Below are 19,068 nucleotides of genomic sequence, written 5' to 3'. Positions count from 1 at the left end.
AAATCCCAAATAAAAGGTTTAAACATGCTCCCATATAAATAATTCAATAGGAGCCTCAGTGTTCTTATTTATCAACTGTAGATTCCTCCACAGCTTAAGCTACTGGATTCAAATATTGAATTCTTTGATCTTGGTGACAAAATTACTCTTGAGTAAGTGAAGAACTATATTGCAAAAAATTGAGAAAGCAAACCTTGGTTTCATTCACTGGTGTGAAATAACATAATATTTATTTAAAAGTATTTTGCAGCAGGCTAATAATGCCACAGTTACACACGTTGCAATGAAACAGCAGTAGCTAATGCAAAATCACAGAGGGCTGCTAAGTAAAGGCTTAATATAAAATGTTAGTGTGTTTGTATTTTAGTTGTAAAGCTAGTTACAAGGATCTGCATAAGCGATGTGAAGACAGCACTTAGAATTTGCATATATTGCTGTTCTGCATTTATTTCTAGACATGCCTAATAGGACACAATAGTATCATATATAACTTTACATTTCAAGATTGCAATAATATTGCACAGGTTGCAGTAATATTGCCCATTTTCAAACTCATTTTTAGGCAAAATATTTGTGTGTTTTGTTTTCATTTCTGGCTCTGCAGCATGTTTCTTTAGCTTGAGAAAACCCCATTCAAAGTCTCCTTTAATACCATAAATTTTACAGGCTATATTCAAAATATGAAACATTCTAAAAAGTGCAATTAAAATCAGGCCTTTCATTTATTAAAAATCCATAAAGATTAAAACCCAGAAGGCTAGATTCTCAACAGAGTGTGGATCCTAGCTGTATTTATTATTCCATTTGACATACAGCGATTTATCAAATTGAGGATCTGGCCTTGCCAGTATAATATTAAGATAAATCTTGGTGTTAGGAATTGAATTATTTGTTCGAAGACAGCAGCTCCCTTAAGAGGGCATCAATAATGCTGAAGTTTACCTACTCATTTTTAATAAGTTCACAGAACAGAATGAAAAGCCATTCTGTAAAAGCAGAGTGAATAATTAAAGCTTCTAAGTTGAGGTATATTTATACAATTTAATTTTGCCTGTAAGTCTGTATTTGAAGGAGTTGTATGAAATGCAATCAATGTAAGCAAATCAATTAAGTAGACTTACATTACTACTGCTTTGCTTTACTAGAGTTCAATACCACATTGCCTTCAAGCAGGAAAGAGCAGCCATATGAAATGTATTTTAATTGCTTGCTTCTATTAAAAGAAAAGAAAAAAAGAGAAAATCTTTGAAGAATTAAGACCTGAAATGGAAGCCTTTTTAGTAAGTTTCAAAACATAGAATAGTTCAGGTTGGAAAGGGCCTAGTTCCAACCCCCCTGTCATTGGCAGGGACACCTCACACTAAACCATGTCAACCAAGGCTCTGTCCAGCCTGGCCTTGAACACTGCTGGGGATGCAGCATTCACAACTTCCTTGGACAACCTGTTCCAGTGCCTCACCACCCTTACAGTAAAGAACTTCTTCCTTGTATCTAACCTGATCTTCCCCTGTTTAAGTTTTAACCCATTCCCCCGTGTCCTATTGCGATTCTCCCTGATAAAGAGTCCCCAGTTTCTTCAGTGGTTTCTTCTGTACCTATGATTATGAAAGCTATTACTCCTACTCTTAAAAAATATGACAAATCTTCCAATGAGATTAAACTGTCTGTCATGGTGAATCAGTCTTAAATTAGTATTGCATGCTCAGTTCAGGTGGGCAAATACTAAAAGGGAAAATTTGTGTGAGGATAAAAAAAAAAAACAGCCTTGGTTGTGGTTGGCTTATTTTGAACAATAAAATTTGGAAGAAATATTCTTTATAACAGTTCCTTTATGGGCATAGCCTTTCTTTAGTTCTGAATTCAGTGATGCTTCCATAAGTAAGTGATATTTGTTAGGATTCCCTGTTCTTTCTGCTGTATATGTACTTCACTCCCACCCATATAAAACATTTTCAAGTAAGAATTAAAATAGGCTGGAGATATTTGAGGCTTTATTACCTTTAAGATTTCACCTTTATATCTTACCTTGGTTTGAAGCAAGGGTAAGATATCAACAATCTAACTTGATAATAAAACATAAAGATGCTAGAGCATACTGTCTAATGTACTTAGGCATTATAAAGGAATATCATTATAAAGGGATGCTTCTCCAGGAAGGCTTTGTAAGTATTGTATCATTACAAATGGGGTGCGTTCATATGCAGCAGCAGCTGCTGCTTACCAAAGGACTTCTTTGCAGGATCAGAGCTTCATTTGTCCCCTAAGCAAGCACATCCATTTGTTAAGTTTTACTTTGCTGCAAAGGATTCTAATAGGAGAACATGCAAAATATTTGTTGGAATTCAAAATTTAACACCTCCCATGAAAAAAAGTGAAGAATATACACACTGTCTGAAGGCAAAAAAGCTCTACAAAAATAAGTTTTGACTGATTCACCAGTAAGCCTAACACTAAGAAACCTTCAACCTTGTCCCTATGTGTAAGAGAGTACTTTGGAATTTCACTTCTTTGGAGAAGAACTAATATTTTGTACAACAAATAATGATGGGAATATACAAAGTAAGGAATAATTACATACAGCATTGATAAATACTACATTGGCTTAACTAAATACAACAGCAGATACTACCTTTCTTTAGCATTATGTCTTTAATAATGGCTTGTTCTGCCTTGATCTTTACTTACATAATTGCACAGTTCCCTTTCTTTGGATTATTTCTTTAGGCCACACACCACTCCCATTCTTCATTTGTTGAAAAGATCTCGTTCCAGGCTGCGAGGGACTTGACTTAATCTGGGTCCTCATTGTTGTGAAGGTATTTCAGACTGCCAGAAACACAGCCTCATCTGAATCCTTGCCACTGTCTTCACTAGCCAAGCAGCCACCCCCACTTGGAGACCTACAGCTTAAGTCCTCCACACCAGACTCCTGATCGCTGTTAGCTGAGAGATCGGGATCAGAGCTTTTCAGGTTGTCCTGTGTCAAAATCAGGGCTGAATCTTCTTCATCCCCTTGTGAAGGGCTCCGGGATGGGAATGATTTCAGATCGTTGCTATACTCCTGAGGAGTGTTAGCTAAGCTGGAAGTAGAAAGCCCTAAATGTTTGCTTTGGTCTTGTTGCTTACTCTTGACTTTATTATCATTTAATTGTGATTTCTGAAGGTTCGCCAATCTCTGAAATAAAGATAAAAATAGGTATTAAATTGATATAGTTAGGGTCTGCTAATCCTCTTACCTGTTTCTGCCTTGTTTTTGTTTTTAAATAAAATAAGTTCAGAGCCTAACCTGGTTTGCACCCTTAAATCTGCCTATTTGCATTTATGGAGTAAGAGAAGCGCACAGTGTATCACAAACCAATGCTGAATTACAACAGCCTGAGTTACAATTCCTTCTGAGTTACAGAAGGATATAAAATTCCTTTCAGGAGTAGTATTTGTGCACTAACACAGGTTAATTTTTATCCTTAAAGAAAGTCCACTGTTGTGTCTTAAATGTAAACCAGTAATTTCTGCAAGAACAAAGATGACAGCTGAGGATCCTCATGATGGAAAAGGATGTAGCATGTAGGGGACTCTGCAGTGAATGGAACTGGATTTCATTTACTATCAGTTAAGTCTGAGGCATCGAGAGCAAGTGTTTATTACCTCTACTAAGACCTCCAGCTCTTCTTCCAGCTGCTGAGTTTCCTCCTTCACTGCCATCAGATAATCAGTAACTGACTGTCGAGGATGCAGCCCCTTTTCAAAGCGGTTGTACATACCACTCCAGAACCTGGAATTGACAGAAAGCAATTAACCTTGGCAGTTTTCTCATTTGGTGAGGTGGCATGGGAAGACTGAAATACACAGGGGGTTTTATTTGTTTTTCCAGACGCACGTTGTCCTAAATGATCCATCCATGGATTAGTCATCGTTAGAGTGCATACACTAAGTTCATTGAATATTTGGCAAGATATATGGTTCATTTGCATTGGCTCTGTCCTGAAGATGCAACTCTGGACATAAACAGCTTGAACCACTTATGATGCACAACAGAAAGAAAGGTGAGCGTACTTTGGACTTGGATCCCGTGGTTGTGGGTTCACTTGTGTTCGGTGAACACAAGTTTTGGCTGTATTATTTTCTTGTTCTACACTCTGGGCTTTAGAGGAATGGTACCTATAAAATAGCTGAGGTTGAACGCAGCTTTTCATAATCCTAGTTCTCAACTGCTGTTTAACTTCCCATGAAGTCAACTTTGAAATGTTACGTGCTTGTTTTTGTCTGGGGCAGGAGAGGGGATGGTTAGGGTGGTAGTGGTGAGGTGCAGCAATTAACAGGCTTTTTTTTTCCTCCACTGTATAGAAGAGTGTCCTATTCTCTTAAAATTTAAACTGACATTTTAAACTGGCCGAAGGAAATGGCATGACGCACATATGTTGGCAAGTTTTCTTGTTCTGTGGAATTGTTTGACAAACCTTTATTTAAACAGCTGAGTTGATGTTTTGTTTTCAGGAGGAAAGGACTTGAACTGTAAGTCTATAGCTTACTCTAGCACTCCTCCCATCTTCTATCTTCCTGGCAATACATGGCCATGGTCACACTCTGAGCACATAAGGAGTTCACCAGACATGTTAAGTAACCAGGAGACCTGCTGTCAGCTGCAGCTGTCCAGCCAAGTTGCTGACAGAGATTTTCAGAGTACGTGCATGCTCCTTCATGGGGCACGCACATACCTTATTATTCCTACCCCAGTAGTATACTATTTAAGTCATGTTCCCCTTTAAGTTTATCATCTGATAGCTCATGCTTGGAAATCTTTATGCACCCAAGTAGTTCCATTAAAATCAACAAGATTACTCATCCGATGGAGGATATGCAGTATCAGTAGTTCTTTTATAAATCCCACTATCCTAAAGAATACGATTAGTGACTATTTTAAAGTTGTTTTAAAGTGGATGTGACCTGGAACAGCAGACATGAAAGAATTCTATTTCTGCCATTTAGAATATTTATTGACTTTTAACAGGTACTTTTTACTTGCAACTAGAAAACAAATTAGACAGTTTTACCTAAATCACAGTTCTCATTAATTTCTATTCAAGTTCTCATAATCTTTGTTAAGATGCATGTCACAATTATTACTATTGACATTCTGACTTGAGTAATTATTTATAAAATTATATTACATTTTGAAAAAAAAACAAACTGTATTCTTTGAGGTATAGCAACGACACTGGGGAATTCTGCTGTTTGTTTTACTAAACACTTGTTTTAGCAATGAAACCCTATCATTTCTTGAAATGTCTCTTTATTTTTGACACCAGATGGTCCAAATAAATACCACAAAATCGTGGAATGGAAGAAGTTGAAATTTGGAAACTGCAGACGAGAACAGAACTGAAAGAGACATTTCTCAGTGGGAGAAGTAAGTAACCATGAAATGAGGACACACAACTATCAATATAGCTTTAATCTTAAGCTTCTTTTCAGACTAATACTCCGTTGTGAAATGCTGCAGAGGTGTTGGCTGATTATGAGCATACAAGGAACAAACACATAGCATCTGAGACTGAATTTACTCTCTAAAAGTCACCTTATGGAATAAGAAATATTACATACAAAGGCACTCTGTTCTGTACAAACACATCCTACAATTCTTAGTAGCAGGTGATTCTACCTACTTGTACAAGAAGTTGCATGGAGCCATCTGAGGGCACAGGGTCCCTTGGGTTTTACTGTGGTTAGGTCGATACAAAGGATTCAGGTAATCTGCACGATTTTTCCACAAGTGAGCCCACAGTGAATATGTTCGTTCTTGGATTCTAAAAATATATATATATATAAATAATTATAATATATTAAAGTCAGATATAACTAAAACTTAGTTGTGACATCCTAGTGCTCTGTACTTATTTATAATCTGCTTTATACTTCCTGAACAGAATTAGTCTGAAGTTACAAATACAGAAAAACAAGAGACCCATATTCCTTTGTTGGGCACTAAAGGCAAAATCCAATCCATTTTTTATAAAGCTGGAGCAGCTTTTATAGTGGTGGGTTTTTTTTTGAGAGATAAGGTGGAGAGACATGTTCCTTTGCGAGTTGATCGTTTCCCTAAAATTAGCTTTCAGACTGATCTCTACACCAAAGGGATCCCCACATTTAAAAGCACTCCTACACCACTAAACTATTCATTTCTCATTAGGTTAGGTTACTTAGGTCTTGGGATAGGATGACTTCTGAAGGTTTTGACTTTAAATGGACTATGGCGCTGAGGAAGCTCTGCATTTGAGTACTGAAAGGGGCCAAATAGCAGCAGCAAGCAGCAGCTCTGTCCTGCCTCTCATGACTACTGCTGATAGGATCAGGATGCATGAGTAAATGGTGGGTTTCATGATGTACCTGAGGAACCAGGGCCCCAGAAGCAGATATGAACACTAGCACTGCCAGGAATGATATTACTGTCTCTGTTTGTGCCTGGGGGCAAGGAGGTTAATTCATAATTGCTTTTGGGCCAGACATCAGGTTAGTTTGCTGGCTCAGTCTGAGAGAGAACTACCAGACAAAAAATCTGTTCATAAGAAAGTATCGAAGAAATTGGGAATAAAATGTCTTGTCATGAGATCCAAAGACAGGTTAAAACACAGAAGAGCAGTGACTCTTAAACTGAGAACTTAACTAGAGTTAATACCATCTTGTATTAGAGCTACAGTGACAGCTTGCCTTGTTTGTTGTCAATGCTGCAATAACGGTAGGGCCACATGGCTGAAGGGCTAATGCTCCTGTCAGTTTTCCCTAATCCCTGTCACGCACACATGGATTAAACTCCCAACAGAGCCAGATTGCAGGGGATCAACTTCTTTTCCTGTATTAATCGGTGTTGCTAGAAGACAACAGCCAAGAATTCTACGCTGCACTGTGCCCCTTAAGAAAGCACATGCAAGTAGACTGGCAAATTTCTGACTCCTCAATACACCACCACCCACAGGCTCCACACATAAATATGCTACTAAAGAAAAGACTTCCATACTTCAGCTCTCGTCTCTCCTTCTGGCTGTTACACAGGAAATTCCCAAACTGGCAAGAATAGATATGATGCTGTATGTGGATGAGGAATCTCTCATTGAATTCAAAGGCACAAGGAAACTGTTCCATTAACTGCCAAACACATTCAAGGAACTGATCAATAACAGGGGATATCTCCTTTGGATCTCCATCTAAGTTGCCATACCTGAAACAAGACAAGATAGGTTCAATTATAACCTGAAATCCTCTAGGAAAACTGAATTTAATGAAAACAAACCCCTCATTTTTACTGTGCAAGGTTCATTTATAAAATCTCAACTGCCACTGTATCGTTTTACTTACAAAAATGATGCAATATTTGTGGAGTAGAATAAAAGCAGAATTTATCAAATACAAACAAAAATAATACTTTTATGGGTGTCTTGTTTCCTGACAGCTACATGTTTTAATGCTCTTAATATAAAGTTATACCACAGTAAAATAAGTCATAAGAATAACTGCAATGACTTACTGACAAAAACATCATAGACAATCACTTAAGTCTACTTAATAGGAAGAAGCATTTTCAATCAGTTATTCTGCTTATCTATTGTGTGTGTATATATATATCAACCAATGGAAATTCCATAAACACCTAAAATCAAAACTTCTAATTCTACTATTTTAATGCATCAAAGAAAATATAGCAACAGTGTACTGCAAACCAAAGCTAGCAGTGGTGATGACATTTCATAATATCTGTCACCATCAATAGACATCTGACATATCATATGAAATGTAGGAATTCCTGCTAGAATTTCACAAGTGGTGTGGAGCTACACAGATTTCCTTGGGTTTTTTTTTTTTGAAACTACAAGAAAATCATATTCAAATCAAGCAATATAATGTAATTAAACTCCAATATAAAACTTGCTTTTTTATCTTTACAGAAACTAAAAGGAAATACAAGAAAGAAAGAAAATGTGGGTATTTATCCACGCCTAAATGTATAAATCCTTCAAACATTTTTATTACATATAAAGCAGTTGCATAATGGATGTGCAAAATAACTTAATAGATGACTTTCCACTTTGCTTTACTTGACGCTTCTGAACAAATCCTGCTGTTTTGTTAGAGTGTAATAGGAGGAATGTGTTTTATGTCATAGATGATAACTTGCAGACATGCCTAAGATGAAGTATTGTCCTGGAAGACGTAGACTTTATTGATCAGGGACTTGCATGAGGAGTCTTGGCACTACTGAAAGATACAGTTGAATCCAAAGGGATTTTGCAAGCCACATACGCAGTACTTTCCTTTCACATGGCTCTCTCAATGCTTATAGCAACTACAAGACCAGCACTGAGGATTCCCAATAACAGCCTTGGAGTGCATATATAGTAAAAGACAGATTAAAATGAAAATATTTGACTGATTTTTCCATGCAGCAAATTTACATCATAGGAGAAAGGGTATGGTGGCTTCCTGAGGGCATTCTCTTTGTATACTTTGTAAGGCAAGAAGGAAGTAAAATCGGAATGGAAACAGATACTGACTGCATAAAAATATACATAGAAAAACCTTAGCACTGCCTTACCTGTGGTTGAATTTGTGACCAAAGGAAACCCAGTCTTTTTCAATTAACACCTAAAATGAGAATATTGCATTCAGTGTTGTGGAGCAGAGCTGACACATGTTGAAACTGGTGGTGCAAACAAGCAGTATTGGAATCCCAGTTAGTTCTTAGATTAAGCAGAACAATGCCAAGAAAGAATGATGTAAGAAAGCAGTATTAGAATCTCAGATAACTTATAGAATAAGCAGAAAAATAATGAGGGATGAGCACTGCTGCCAGCTCAGGTGAAGTAGCACTCTGCATGGATGCAGGTAGGATGCCAGTATTTCAGCACAACTTCACTTAGCTTGATCCATCTAAAAACATCTCAAACATCTTTTTAATGTGTGACCAGTAATTCCTAGATGCTTTACCAGTGCTGTATCGCTTGGGAAAGGAACAGATTTTCCAACATAGCTGCGCACTGCAGTTTAATGTCTAGAGAGCACATGCTTCTGATACTCAAAACTTCAGTGATCCCTGAAAATGAATATAAATTCTCGCTTGGATGAAAGGCCTTTGGGCTGAAAGCATCTCTTGTCAAGGTTAGGAAAAAAGATATAAATGGGTGCCCAACTGATTCACACCTTTGCTAACATTTCATACGGAAACTGGGGGACTGTAACATGGACAGATAAAAACCTTCCTTCCTACTTAAAAAAGAAAGTTATATTTAAGGAAAGTTTATTTTCCATCAAAACCAAAGATACTCATCTTAAATGATGCCATAATACTTCATTTACTCTATGAAAGAGAGCCTGCTTACCATGAATCCCTTCATAGTTCTGTAATACGGATCCAACAGAAGGCTTGCTACAGAGCAAACCTGGGCTGTCCTATCCCAGCCATCAGAGCAGTGAACAAGCACACTCACACCCTCCTCAGCCACAGCCTAAGGACACAGAAGAAGTCAGAAATTTCAACAGCAGGGAGAAAGGCAATAGTAAGAGAGGAACAGTGAGACAGTGCAATGTAGAGAGTATTAATTTGGATACTGAGAGACCTCCTTCATTTTTTACTCTGCCACAGATTTCTAGAATTGAGTGTTGTTCCCCTTGTTTGGAAAGTCTTAATTAATCTCATTCCATCCCATGCAACATGGCAGCTGCAGCATCACCTGTTTATGCTCCACTGTAGGAGGATTTGGGATCTGTTTCAATTAAAATACATCAATCTGTCAGAGCAGACAACTGTCTAAAGCAGATTCCGATGCTGTTAATGTCCTAATTCATATACCAGTAACAGAACAGCCATACTTCAAATATGGCTTTTAATTTCTCATCTTGATGGTAAGGTCAATAACAGCAATGTCTGCTTATGATGCCAGCACTAGTGTGGATACTATTACAACACACTGCATTGCACACTTGTGACATACTTCTCAAGGTTCGTGGGGAAGCCCATGGGAATGGCAAACTGCCATATCTAATAAATAAGATTGTGTCAGTATCTTTAATGTAAATAATGGAGGTTGGAGGATGACATTTTATACATAAATGCGTAAAGAAGAGATCATACTAACTTCTCCCAAGTTTGGTTTGCATTAGCTTTGGAATTTGAGGTTGAATTTTTTAAATTTGAAGGGGTTTGGCCTTTGTAATTTCTAAAGAAAACTTAATTTTAAAAGTAGAGAAATGAAGTAGGTTAGGGAAGATACTGCTTAGAAAAGCAAACATTTAAACCAAGTTTGAGCTTAATAAGGAGCAAGGAATTATAATAAATTATCTATGTTTATCTCAAGAGACAAGTAAATTGTACTAAAATAGAAGCCCTGTGGGCAGGCAACCAACAACTGAGACCCTGGAATGGTACAAATGAGAATGGGTCACAATGCATGTCCAAGGAGGCACAAGAAGCTAGCAAGCATAGGGACAAAGGATCAAATTCTTTTGGACCATATTTTAAGACTAGCCATGGGGGAAAAGTTGGCAAGAGCCAATGTAAATGACCTGATTTCTGTAAGGTAATAAAAGCTAGGAGGGCTGGGAAAATAGCAACATGCATTTATCTCGCAGCTGCTGTTCAGGTAACAAACAGTTGCCTGCTGAGCAGGAAGAAGCAAAGCAAGAGAAACAAGCAGCTACTGAGAAGGGAAAGCCAGGAAGTTTTATTCATATGGTCGTACGTAGCAGGACATGTGAATAAAACGGCCTGTAAGAAATTGTAACTGTAATCTCAAAAATAAGAATTGAAACAGTAAAAGGCAAGGAAGGGGTAATAAAACTGCTGTCAGTAGATGATAAATTTCTGCATTACTTTGGGTGGGATTTGGAGAAAAAAAATCTTATTAAAGCCACTTTTCTGAGCCAATTCTCAAGTATGCAAGAGTAGAAATTGCTAGAGCTTGGCCATGGTAATGCACAGGATTGGTTTAGGAGGTGAATTTTGTTTGTGGCTAAATAACTCAGAGGGGATAACACAGTAGCTAATATTCCTGTATTACAACTAACATGAAAAGAAGTAGTCCTCAAACAGAAACCTTCAACAAAGAAAATGTCCAGAAATCAGTGGAAGAGGCAGGGGAAATAGTGAAAGAAACAGTGACAATCACTGCTGTGGGGTAAAGTACAGACATTCAAATACCTGGCATACAAGATGCAGGCTAGTAGTGGCTTTAGTATGTTTGGATTCTTTGGTGAAGAACACAAACTTCTTTTTACCATATTAACAAAATGTCCACATGACAGTGCCTAAGAATCATCTCCCCTCATATATGAAGCATTTCCAGATGTTGGGGTTTTTTTCAGATACATCACTGGAGATAACAGAAGTTACCCACAAGCAGAGAAGTTGGTCTTCAGTTTCTGTACCTGGTTAGTCCAAGGTTAGTCCCCATTTTGCACACATTACCTTAGCAATAAAAATGCCAGCATCCATAATGGCTTTGATATGCTTCAGCCAGCCAGAATTTTCTAGGCCCCACAGAAAGTCACTCATTGAAGGTGATTTCAGCTCACAAACTGCAAAATAAGCCACAGCTTAAATGCACAGTAATCATAGACCCTGAGGCTTTCATTGACCGTTCAACCAAAAAGTTCTCTTCAGATATCCTTCATATAAAGCATTCATCTTTTGAAAAGAATGGCTACTTCACAGTCAAAATTTACCACTGAAAAAAAACCCAAAAACCAGCATATATTTAAGAAAGCGTGATGGGTCAAGTTTCCCCCAGTATGTTGATGTAAATTAAAAAGAGAAGCTGTTACAAAGCCTGTTGCAAACAGTTGACCAAAGACATCCTTTGCAGAGGAAATTTTCCAGAATTGTATTGGGAGTGAAGTTTTCAAACCCATGAGAGGGGATTGTGTATTTAATAATGAGAGCTTGGAAACAGAAAGCATACAATTTCTGCTCACAGACAGCCAGCCACCTAAGTGGTGCCACAGCCTCTCATTCCCAGCCGTGTTTGCTGATGAAGCTCTAAGAGCAGGCCCACCAAACCCAGCCATCAGCATAACCACAGATGATGGTATTTGAGTGAAAGCTATTCACTCTCAACAGTTCTCCATCCCTGAATGAAACATTATTAAAACTTCACTTAGAAAGTATTCTGATGGTGAGGAAAATCTGTAATTCATCAAGGAAAATACTTTCCTGAAAGCTTTCCAAGCTCTATGCCATGTTTGAAAAAAAGAAAACTCTCCCAGTTTTTACAACATTAAGTTTCTACCCTGCTGCATCCAAGTGTCTCATTTTTAATATTACAGAGTTTGTAACCTCAGGACAGAAAGAGGGCAGTCAGAATATAAATCAAATCATAGAACTGTAGAATGGGTTGGGTTGGAAGGGACCTTAAAGTGCATCCAGTTCCAGCCCCCCTGCCGCGGGCAGGGACACCTTCCACTACACAAGGTTGCTCAATCTAGCAGCGAACAAATACAGAGCAGTATTTGGTGCAATCTCCTTTCAACAGCGAGACACTAAATTCACCCCATAAACAGACTATACATGTATTTTGATCCGTGCACAATTATACTGTCTTTTAAGGAAAAAAGATATTAACTAGTGAAATGTATTTAAGGAATGCAGTGTAAAATGTCCTGGTTTTCACTGAGTTAATGTATAATCTATGAATTAATAATGTCTTAGTAGATCTCTTATCCTCTGGAAATCTTCTAAAGGACTCAGTTAATTATGGCCATTATGACCAGTGGCACGACTTTAGAGTCCTTCAATGTAATTGGAATTTGGTTTTACAGGCAAAGTCAGAGTTTATACCACATCCAAAGATATTTGGCTGCCTTAATTCCATTTAATTCAGGGGGGAAATAGCCTAATGTGTCCATACAGAGTCCTGCAATCTTTATACATCGGGCCTTTTCCAGATGGTTATTTTAAAAGTCATTTTTGAAGGATATTTATAAAAATGCATAGATAATGGCACTGAAAGCAAACAGCTTTTCACATGATTAATGCTCCTGTGCAGATGGAAGCATGACCAATTAGTAGCTGAATTCTGGCTGAAGCTGCTGTCTCTATTTACAAAAGCCCAAGGCAAGGCTGAAATAGTGCTTTTCTCATTCCCACTACCAAATTAGAGTCAATATTTACCAACCACTTCACTGAGCAAAGTTCAGACTGTCCAAAAGGCATACACTGTGTATTTCACATGATTTTGGCTACCAATCTGGACCTTAATACTGAGTTCAATTATGAATTGAATTATGAGGCTTACCCTACAGGGAAAAGGTGTTTCTATCTCAGCAGAAAAAGCACCAAAATCTTGGAGAAATAAGACCTGCTGCACCCACTGCATGGGCACTGGAAAATCAAGAGCCCCTGTGCAGAACTCATAGCAATCCAGTGGCGCTCCATTCCCCAGTAAGGGAGGAAGAAACAGGACACATAGTGGAAACTGCCTCTTCCACCAGTGAGGGTGGATGCTGGACCAGTTCTCCCATTTCTAGCAAGAAGGCCATAGATAGAGGAAGTAGTAGATTCTGTGGGCCAAACCCTCAGGACTCTTTCTGGCTGATCCATTGCTGAAGCCAAAGGATCAGGGGGCTGCTCATGTATCAGCAACTACTCCTGGTATGAGGGGAGGAGAAGCTCATATTGGCTGTTTAAATACAGACAGTGTTTAAATGCAGACAGGAAGCAGCATGTGGGGTCATCATCTCAATGTCTAACAAATGAGGGTGAAGTCTTGGCTGACGCCTGGATGTGTGGCAGAGTTCTCCCATCACAAACACCAAAAGACAGCCTCGGTCAGACCTTGAATCTTTACTGGAAAATGTCCTTGTGCAATATTTCTTTCTAATATTAAAAATAATTTCAAGGAGGTTGTGACCAGGATCAAATTATGGCATACCTCTTTTTAAATGAAAATTTCAAAAATCAGTGCTATACTAAAGCAGTATGAGGCAGCAGAGACAGAAGTAAAACATTTTTTTGGGAAGGGAAGGAAACTTCAGCATGTTTACATGCATTTTATTTCCAGAGGACAGTCAAATCTCAACATTTTTTGCATATTCTGAAAGAATTCTTATTGTCCTACAAATTTGATCATTTTATGATGTATTTTGACCAAAATTAACATTATATAAGGGGAAATACACGTTAAAGTTAGGAGAAATAAAATTGTTAGAAACAAAGTCAGTAAAATTACAAAGCTGAAACCATTTTTTTTTTACCTACTCAAATAAATCATTGACATTATTACAATTATAAATTAATTTATTCAGCTTTTCCCTAAAGAAAAATCATTGAAATGAACACATTCCTAATATAAGTGCATTTTCCACTAGAAAACTCAATAATCAATTTTTGTTCAAATTTCCTCAGCATTGAAAGTTACTTAAAATTGATTATGTTAAATAATCTGCAGTTTCTCATGTGAAGAAGGTCCTCCAACCTTCACTTCTGCTTAATTCCAGTACAGTGAATGAAATTGCCTCTGCACTTCTGCAATACATCAGATCCATTATGTCTTGATGTCCTCTTTTCCACACCGTACACTTCCAAGCAGCAATGCAGCACACATGAAACATTTTTCATCAGCCTCATTTGTCTTTTCAGAGGTTTTTATGTACCTTGTAACATCTCACACCAGATCACGAGCAGCAGACATATCCATTTTTAAAGGCCACCAGAGAAACATGAAGGGAAATAGAAAAAGAGAAAACCTATGCAGCACCTTGCATGAGAAAAGCCCTTCTCATTCAGTGAAAGTGCTTGAACTCGCAGATTTAATTTATCTAATTTCCAATCTTATCAGCAGGTTGCTAAATAAGAGATTTCAACATACCAAATGTAAAACCTATGGAAAAAGCAGATGTTTTGCTCATACGGCTTATTTAAAAAGAGATGCTAAGAAGGAATGTTTCGCTAAGCAGCCTGAAGTGGTAAATGAATTAGAAATTACCTTGTTACAGATCAGTTTGAGCTGTGGGCGACTCTCACAAACTTTTGGCTCAAAAATAATACACAGCACTGTCCATGCAGCCAGGCTGGTTGTTTACTACTTTGACTTTTAAACTGAACAAATAAAAGAACAGGTATATTCACCCAGCCTCTCTCCTAGCCAAACAAGACTTTGTAATGAGCTAAAAATCCTTCCGTTTTCCTCCCTGAGACCCTTAGACCAAGGAATTAAGTATAAATATGTCACAAAGAGAGTGACTGTTGTAACCTCCATCACACTTCACTGAATTATGTCATTGAAGTAAATGTCATCTGGATTTCAGCCACAAAACAAGGTGTTTGCATGATTAGGAACTCACCACTAGTTGTGATGATGCTCCACTGTACAAGTCCCATTAGTCAGCAGGCAGCTGCACACAGCTGCAATGGGCAAAGATCTCCTTTCATACCTGTTTTCACTGCTACTGATTTCAGAGCATTTACCCTGATTTGAATGACAGAAGGATTAAATCTTTCCTCTAGTTTTCAGTAGAGCATTACCTTCAAGCATTTTCTGCAGACTGTTTCTCATGACATGGATGTTCTCAATGCCTATGAATTGAAACTTGATGTTGGAGTAGTTGTCCTCATTTTCGTATCCCTTCCCTGCTGCTCTGTTTGCCATTGCGTTGAGCTGGGAAAATAGGGAAAATTATATGAAAACCCAGTAGCATGCTATTTTCAAAACAAAGCTTGTCTACTGCAATATATCAGTGTGATTTAAGTCAGGTACAAATAGGAAGCATTTATCATGATGTCAACACAATGGGTTAGGAGTCAGGGATCTTTTGCAGCCTGTTGCATGGCACTGGACTGCTGAGCCTCTGACCTCTATTTTACACACTGGAGTGAAACTTCATTAGTGAAATTAAACACAAAAAACACAGCTTATGTAGGGTTCCTCGACAAGAGCATAAAGGTTTTAATTTGGGTTTAAAAGACTATTCTGATTTCATTTTTTGATGAGCATTATGTTTAGTAGCAGAATATACCCAGCAGATGGCAGTGTCTTAAATGCCATGTTACTGTTTCGTAACATGTACTCTGTAATGTTGCCCAAGTTACTCTGGTTTCTGCTCAAATCATCCAAAAGTTGATACAGCTTATTTCTTTGAAGCTTGGAATAATGGAGAGCTGGAATTCTTCCTAAGTTTGTTCTATTTTGGCTGTAGTTGTATAAGACCACAAACTATTTGAATTAACAAAATTACCACAAATATTTTCAGTTGCAGTGCAGAACTATCAAATACTGTGCTCTGCTTCAGCAAAAAAATACATGCAATTGGAAGCTGGAGTTTTGTCTTTGAATATCTTACTTGCTTCATGGCGTGGGAAAGTCACTAAATGATTCTTTAGTTCAATTTTCCCAAGCATAAAATTAAGGGGTTTTTTAATACTTATTTTCCCCCTTCTGAGGCGGAGCTGATCCAAATGAATGAAGTGCTTTTACTTTATTACTCTATTTTATTTTTAAGTTTTATTTCCTGTAGCAAAATCTCGCTGTACAATAGAAAGAAACTGTCTTTTTGCCTGAAGTTCCTGCTCTTCTATGAAACGCACATTGTAAGGTAGCGGAGCCTTTGAACTTCCCAATCAATATGAAGGATCCAGGAGTAACAAAGCAGTCCACATGGCAGAACCTCCATGCCACACACACATGCCTAGCACAGCTGGCAGCTGCTGCTCAGGAAAGATTTCAGAATTGAATAACAATGGATATTGCACATCCAGACTGGAGGGCACTAACAAAGCTTTTGGAGAGACCTTATGAGGCATCAGCTGGACAAAAAGTGACTCATCTTCATTGCAGTGAGAGCCAATGCTCATGAAAAATCAAAGCAAAATATCTCTTAGGCATTGCCTAGGGGCCAAGAGACTATGTGGATAACTCCAATTCTCATTTATTTCTCAATATCGCAGTCAGTACTATTGATTTGCTGCCTCTGTGGTCGCTTATGAAACTCACAATAATCTACTTCAGTAATCTACTAATGGTACCATGGGATACACAAGAATGTCCTTTCCTGATCTCTTCCACCCCAAACACACATACTGCCAATATTCAATTTTAATTTGGAGCTGAATGAATGCAGTTGAGTAGGATTGATTGTCTGCTGCCAATTTACCTCCAGCTAAGATGAACAAGTTCAGCTTTTTCAACATCATATGTCAAAATAGCTTTCAATGGATCAAATTTCACCTCTCAACTTTCAAAGGAAAGAGCTAAAGACTAAAAACTCTTTATGCCATTATAATTTCATTTCAGATTCACAAGAAAACAGCTGGAGGAAACCCCCCAGCATTTTTCATTTACTCAAGTCCCATGTAAAACTTCCTTTAACTTGTAGTGTGCATTCAGGAAAAAGGGGGCGGGGGGGGGGGAATTCTTGTCTATCAACCAGCTGTCTGCTGATGTTCTATCAATGAAAAAAGCCAGTCTGAGAACAGCATGTCCTTTAAGGACAAAGTCCTCAGTGTGACTTGCTAGAAAGATATAAATTATCTGCTGAATCCTAATCTTTCTCTTTTGAAGTAGACATAAGTGTCTAAGAAGAAAGATCTGTATGCATAAGTCTAAGCCACCACAACCCCTTGAAACACTAAATGACAAACATCTAGCCCCTAACTGACCTAATCCCCAGTAAAATAAATGCTGTTAACTGTCTCTGCAGGGGATGAATTTTGTCACAGAAATCCTTTCTTGAAAGACAATCTGAAGTAGGCCTCGTTAAAAGTAAATAAATACAAGGTTAAATTTGCAAGGCTTTCTGACACTCATTTATTTTAAATATTGTCAGTTGCTGAACTTTGCAGCTGCCACAATATTTACTAACAAATTTTCCACATCACCTACCAAAATTCCATCTGCTGCTCTTAAAGTGGTTGTAAAGCTCTCTACATTGTGCCTGACCTCACTTAATCTCAGTGAATATGAGGATACAACCTCTGAAGGGAACAGACCTCACTCGGCAGATTTCCTGGCATCTTTAATGTGGACAATAACCAAGTCCTATCTTGTTATAAAGAGTTATAGAATTAATCTGTTCTACTCATAAACAGTAAATTTATATTAGCTTCTGTAAAGCTAATAGAGGAAGGAGAAAACCAAGACAGACAGCAACCTAAGTAAAGCTCTGCATATGGTCACCCTGGTATATTTAAATGAAGTGGAATAAAAGCTTTCTTCCACAGCCAAGTCCTTTGTTTTGAAGATTATCAAACACAATGAAGCACAACGTATGAGGAGCACCTGGGAATGCTGAATTCCAGGGCCCATCAATATTCATAATCTCTGCAATTCTGATGAGAGAAGAGGCAGGTAGTTTTTTAATTTCCTAGAGCAATGGGAAACCTTGCACCAGACTTGCTACCTTACCTTTACATTTGTTAAAGGTTCACTGAGGAGTGGCTTGTGCTGATAAGTATCACTTCCTACATGCTCTAGATTTATAGATGCATTAGGAGGTATAGAATCGAAACAAGGCTGTTATTTGGCACCAAGAGCTTTAGTAAATTAGTCAGTCTTGTAGCACAGAGAAGTAGGAATCTGTGTATACAAATTTCTTTACATCAAAACCCTTTTCTCTACAGAAGTTCAATGAAAGCAGACTTTATCTCCTGAGCGGCTTCTGAAGAAGCCAGAGTTGGTGGAAACATGACGGCATTCATGGCACAGCAAGCCAGTTTTACTCTCTCCACTTAAAGTACAGCCTTTTTTCACTGCGCACAGGAAGTGTCTCGATGTCATTTACCAGAAAAGTTCACAGAATGGGACATTCCCGTTAATACCTTGTAAAACATTACTAATAGCCAAGTCAGTCAGTCTTTAGAAATAAATCCCATCAGCGAGCAACTTCCTTAATTAGGGAAGACTACAAGTATCATCAGCCAGGAAACATTATGCTGTAACTATTATTACATATAGAAAACTGTTACGAACAAGCATTCTTTAGGCAGCTAGGTCTGTGCTTCGTATTTGAAGCCTGTTCTTCTGAACACAGTGGTAGCAATCCTATCCTAGTGCTGATCATGGTTCATTTTTTTCAGGACTACAAGTAAGGTGG

The 19,068-nt window shown here is 38.0% G+C and overlaps 1 protein-coding gene and 2 long non-coding RNA genes across 6 annotated transcripts in view; 1 reads left to right on the top strand and 2 right to left on the bottom strand.

The window, feature by feature from the left end:
• Positions 1–194: 194 nt before the first annotated feature.
• LOC134175281 (uncharacterized) overlaps positions 195–19,068 on the bottom strand; it is a 124,091-nt gene continuing 105,217 nt past the window's right edge. The window contains exon 2 of the long non-coding RNA XR_009968967.1: positions 195–1,320. This is a non-coding gene — a long non-coding RNA (uncharacterized LOC134175281). The remainder of the gene's footprint in view (positions 1,321–19,068) is intronic.
• Positions 1,326–19,068, top strand: part of LOC134175217 (uncharacterized) — a 123,847-nt gene continuing 106,104 nt past the window's right edge. The window contains exon 1 of the long non-coding RNA XR_009968930.1: positions 1,326–1,487. This is a non-coding gene — a long non-coding RNA (uncharacterized LOC134175217). The remainder of the gene's footprint in view (positions 1,488–19,068) is intronic.
• The window catches only part of MTMR7 (myotubularin related protein 7), a 46,766-nt gene continuing 29,281 nt past the window's right edge, over positions 1,584–19,068 (bottom strand). Inside the window, exons 7-14 of one of the 4 annotated variants that reach the window (XM_062638860.1) lie at positions 15,506–15,638; positions 11,453–11,562; positions 9,369–9,494; positions 8,585–8,634; positions 7,013–7,213; positions 5,664–5,804; positions 3,646–3,772; positions 1,584–3,175 (exon numbers count right to left, since the gene is read on the bottom strand). In XM_062638860.1, the coding sequence (XP_062494844.1) occupies positions 2,822–3,175; positions 3,646–3,772; positions 5,664–5,804; positions 7,013–7,213; positions 8,585–8,634; positions 9,369–9,494; positions 11,453–11,562; positions 15,506–15,638 (1,242 nt within the window). In that variant the 3' untranslated portion in view covers positions 1,584–2,821. The remainder of the gene's footprint in view (positions 3,176–3,645; positions 3,773–5,663; positions 5,805–7,012; positions 7,214–8,584; positions 8,635–9,368; positions 9,495–11,452; positions 11,563–15,505; positions 15,639–19,068) is intronic. The other 3 variants (XM_062639026.1, XM_062638941.1, XM_062639106.1) reach the window with 3 other exon arrangements.

This window comes from Pezoporus occidentalis, unplaced genomic scaffold (genome assembly GCF_034315485.1).
Source record: "Pezoporus occidentalis ecotype Australia unplaced genomic scaffold, CSIRO_AGI_Poc_V1 ctg1, whole genome shotgun sequence".
NCBI lineage: Eukaryota > Metazoa > Chordata > Aves > Psittaciformes > Psittacidae > Pezoporus > Pezoporus occidentalis.
Note: the sequence above shows the minus strand (reverse complement) of the source record. Positions and strands in the feature narration are given on the sequence as shown.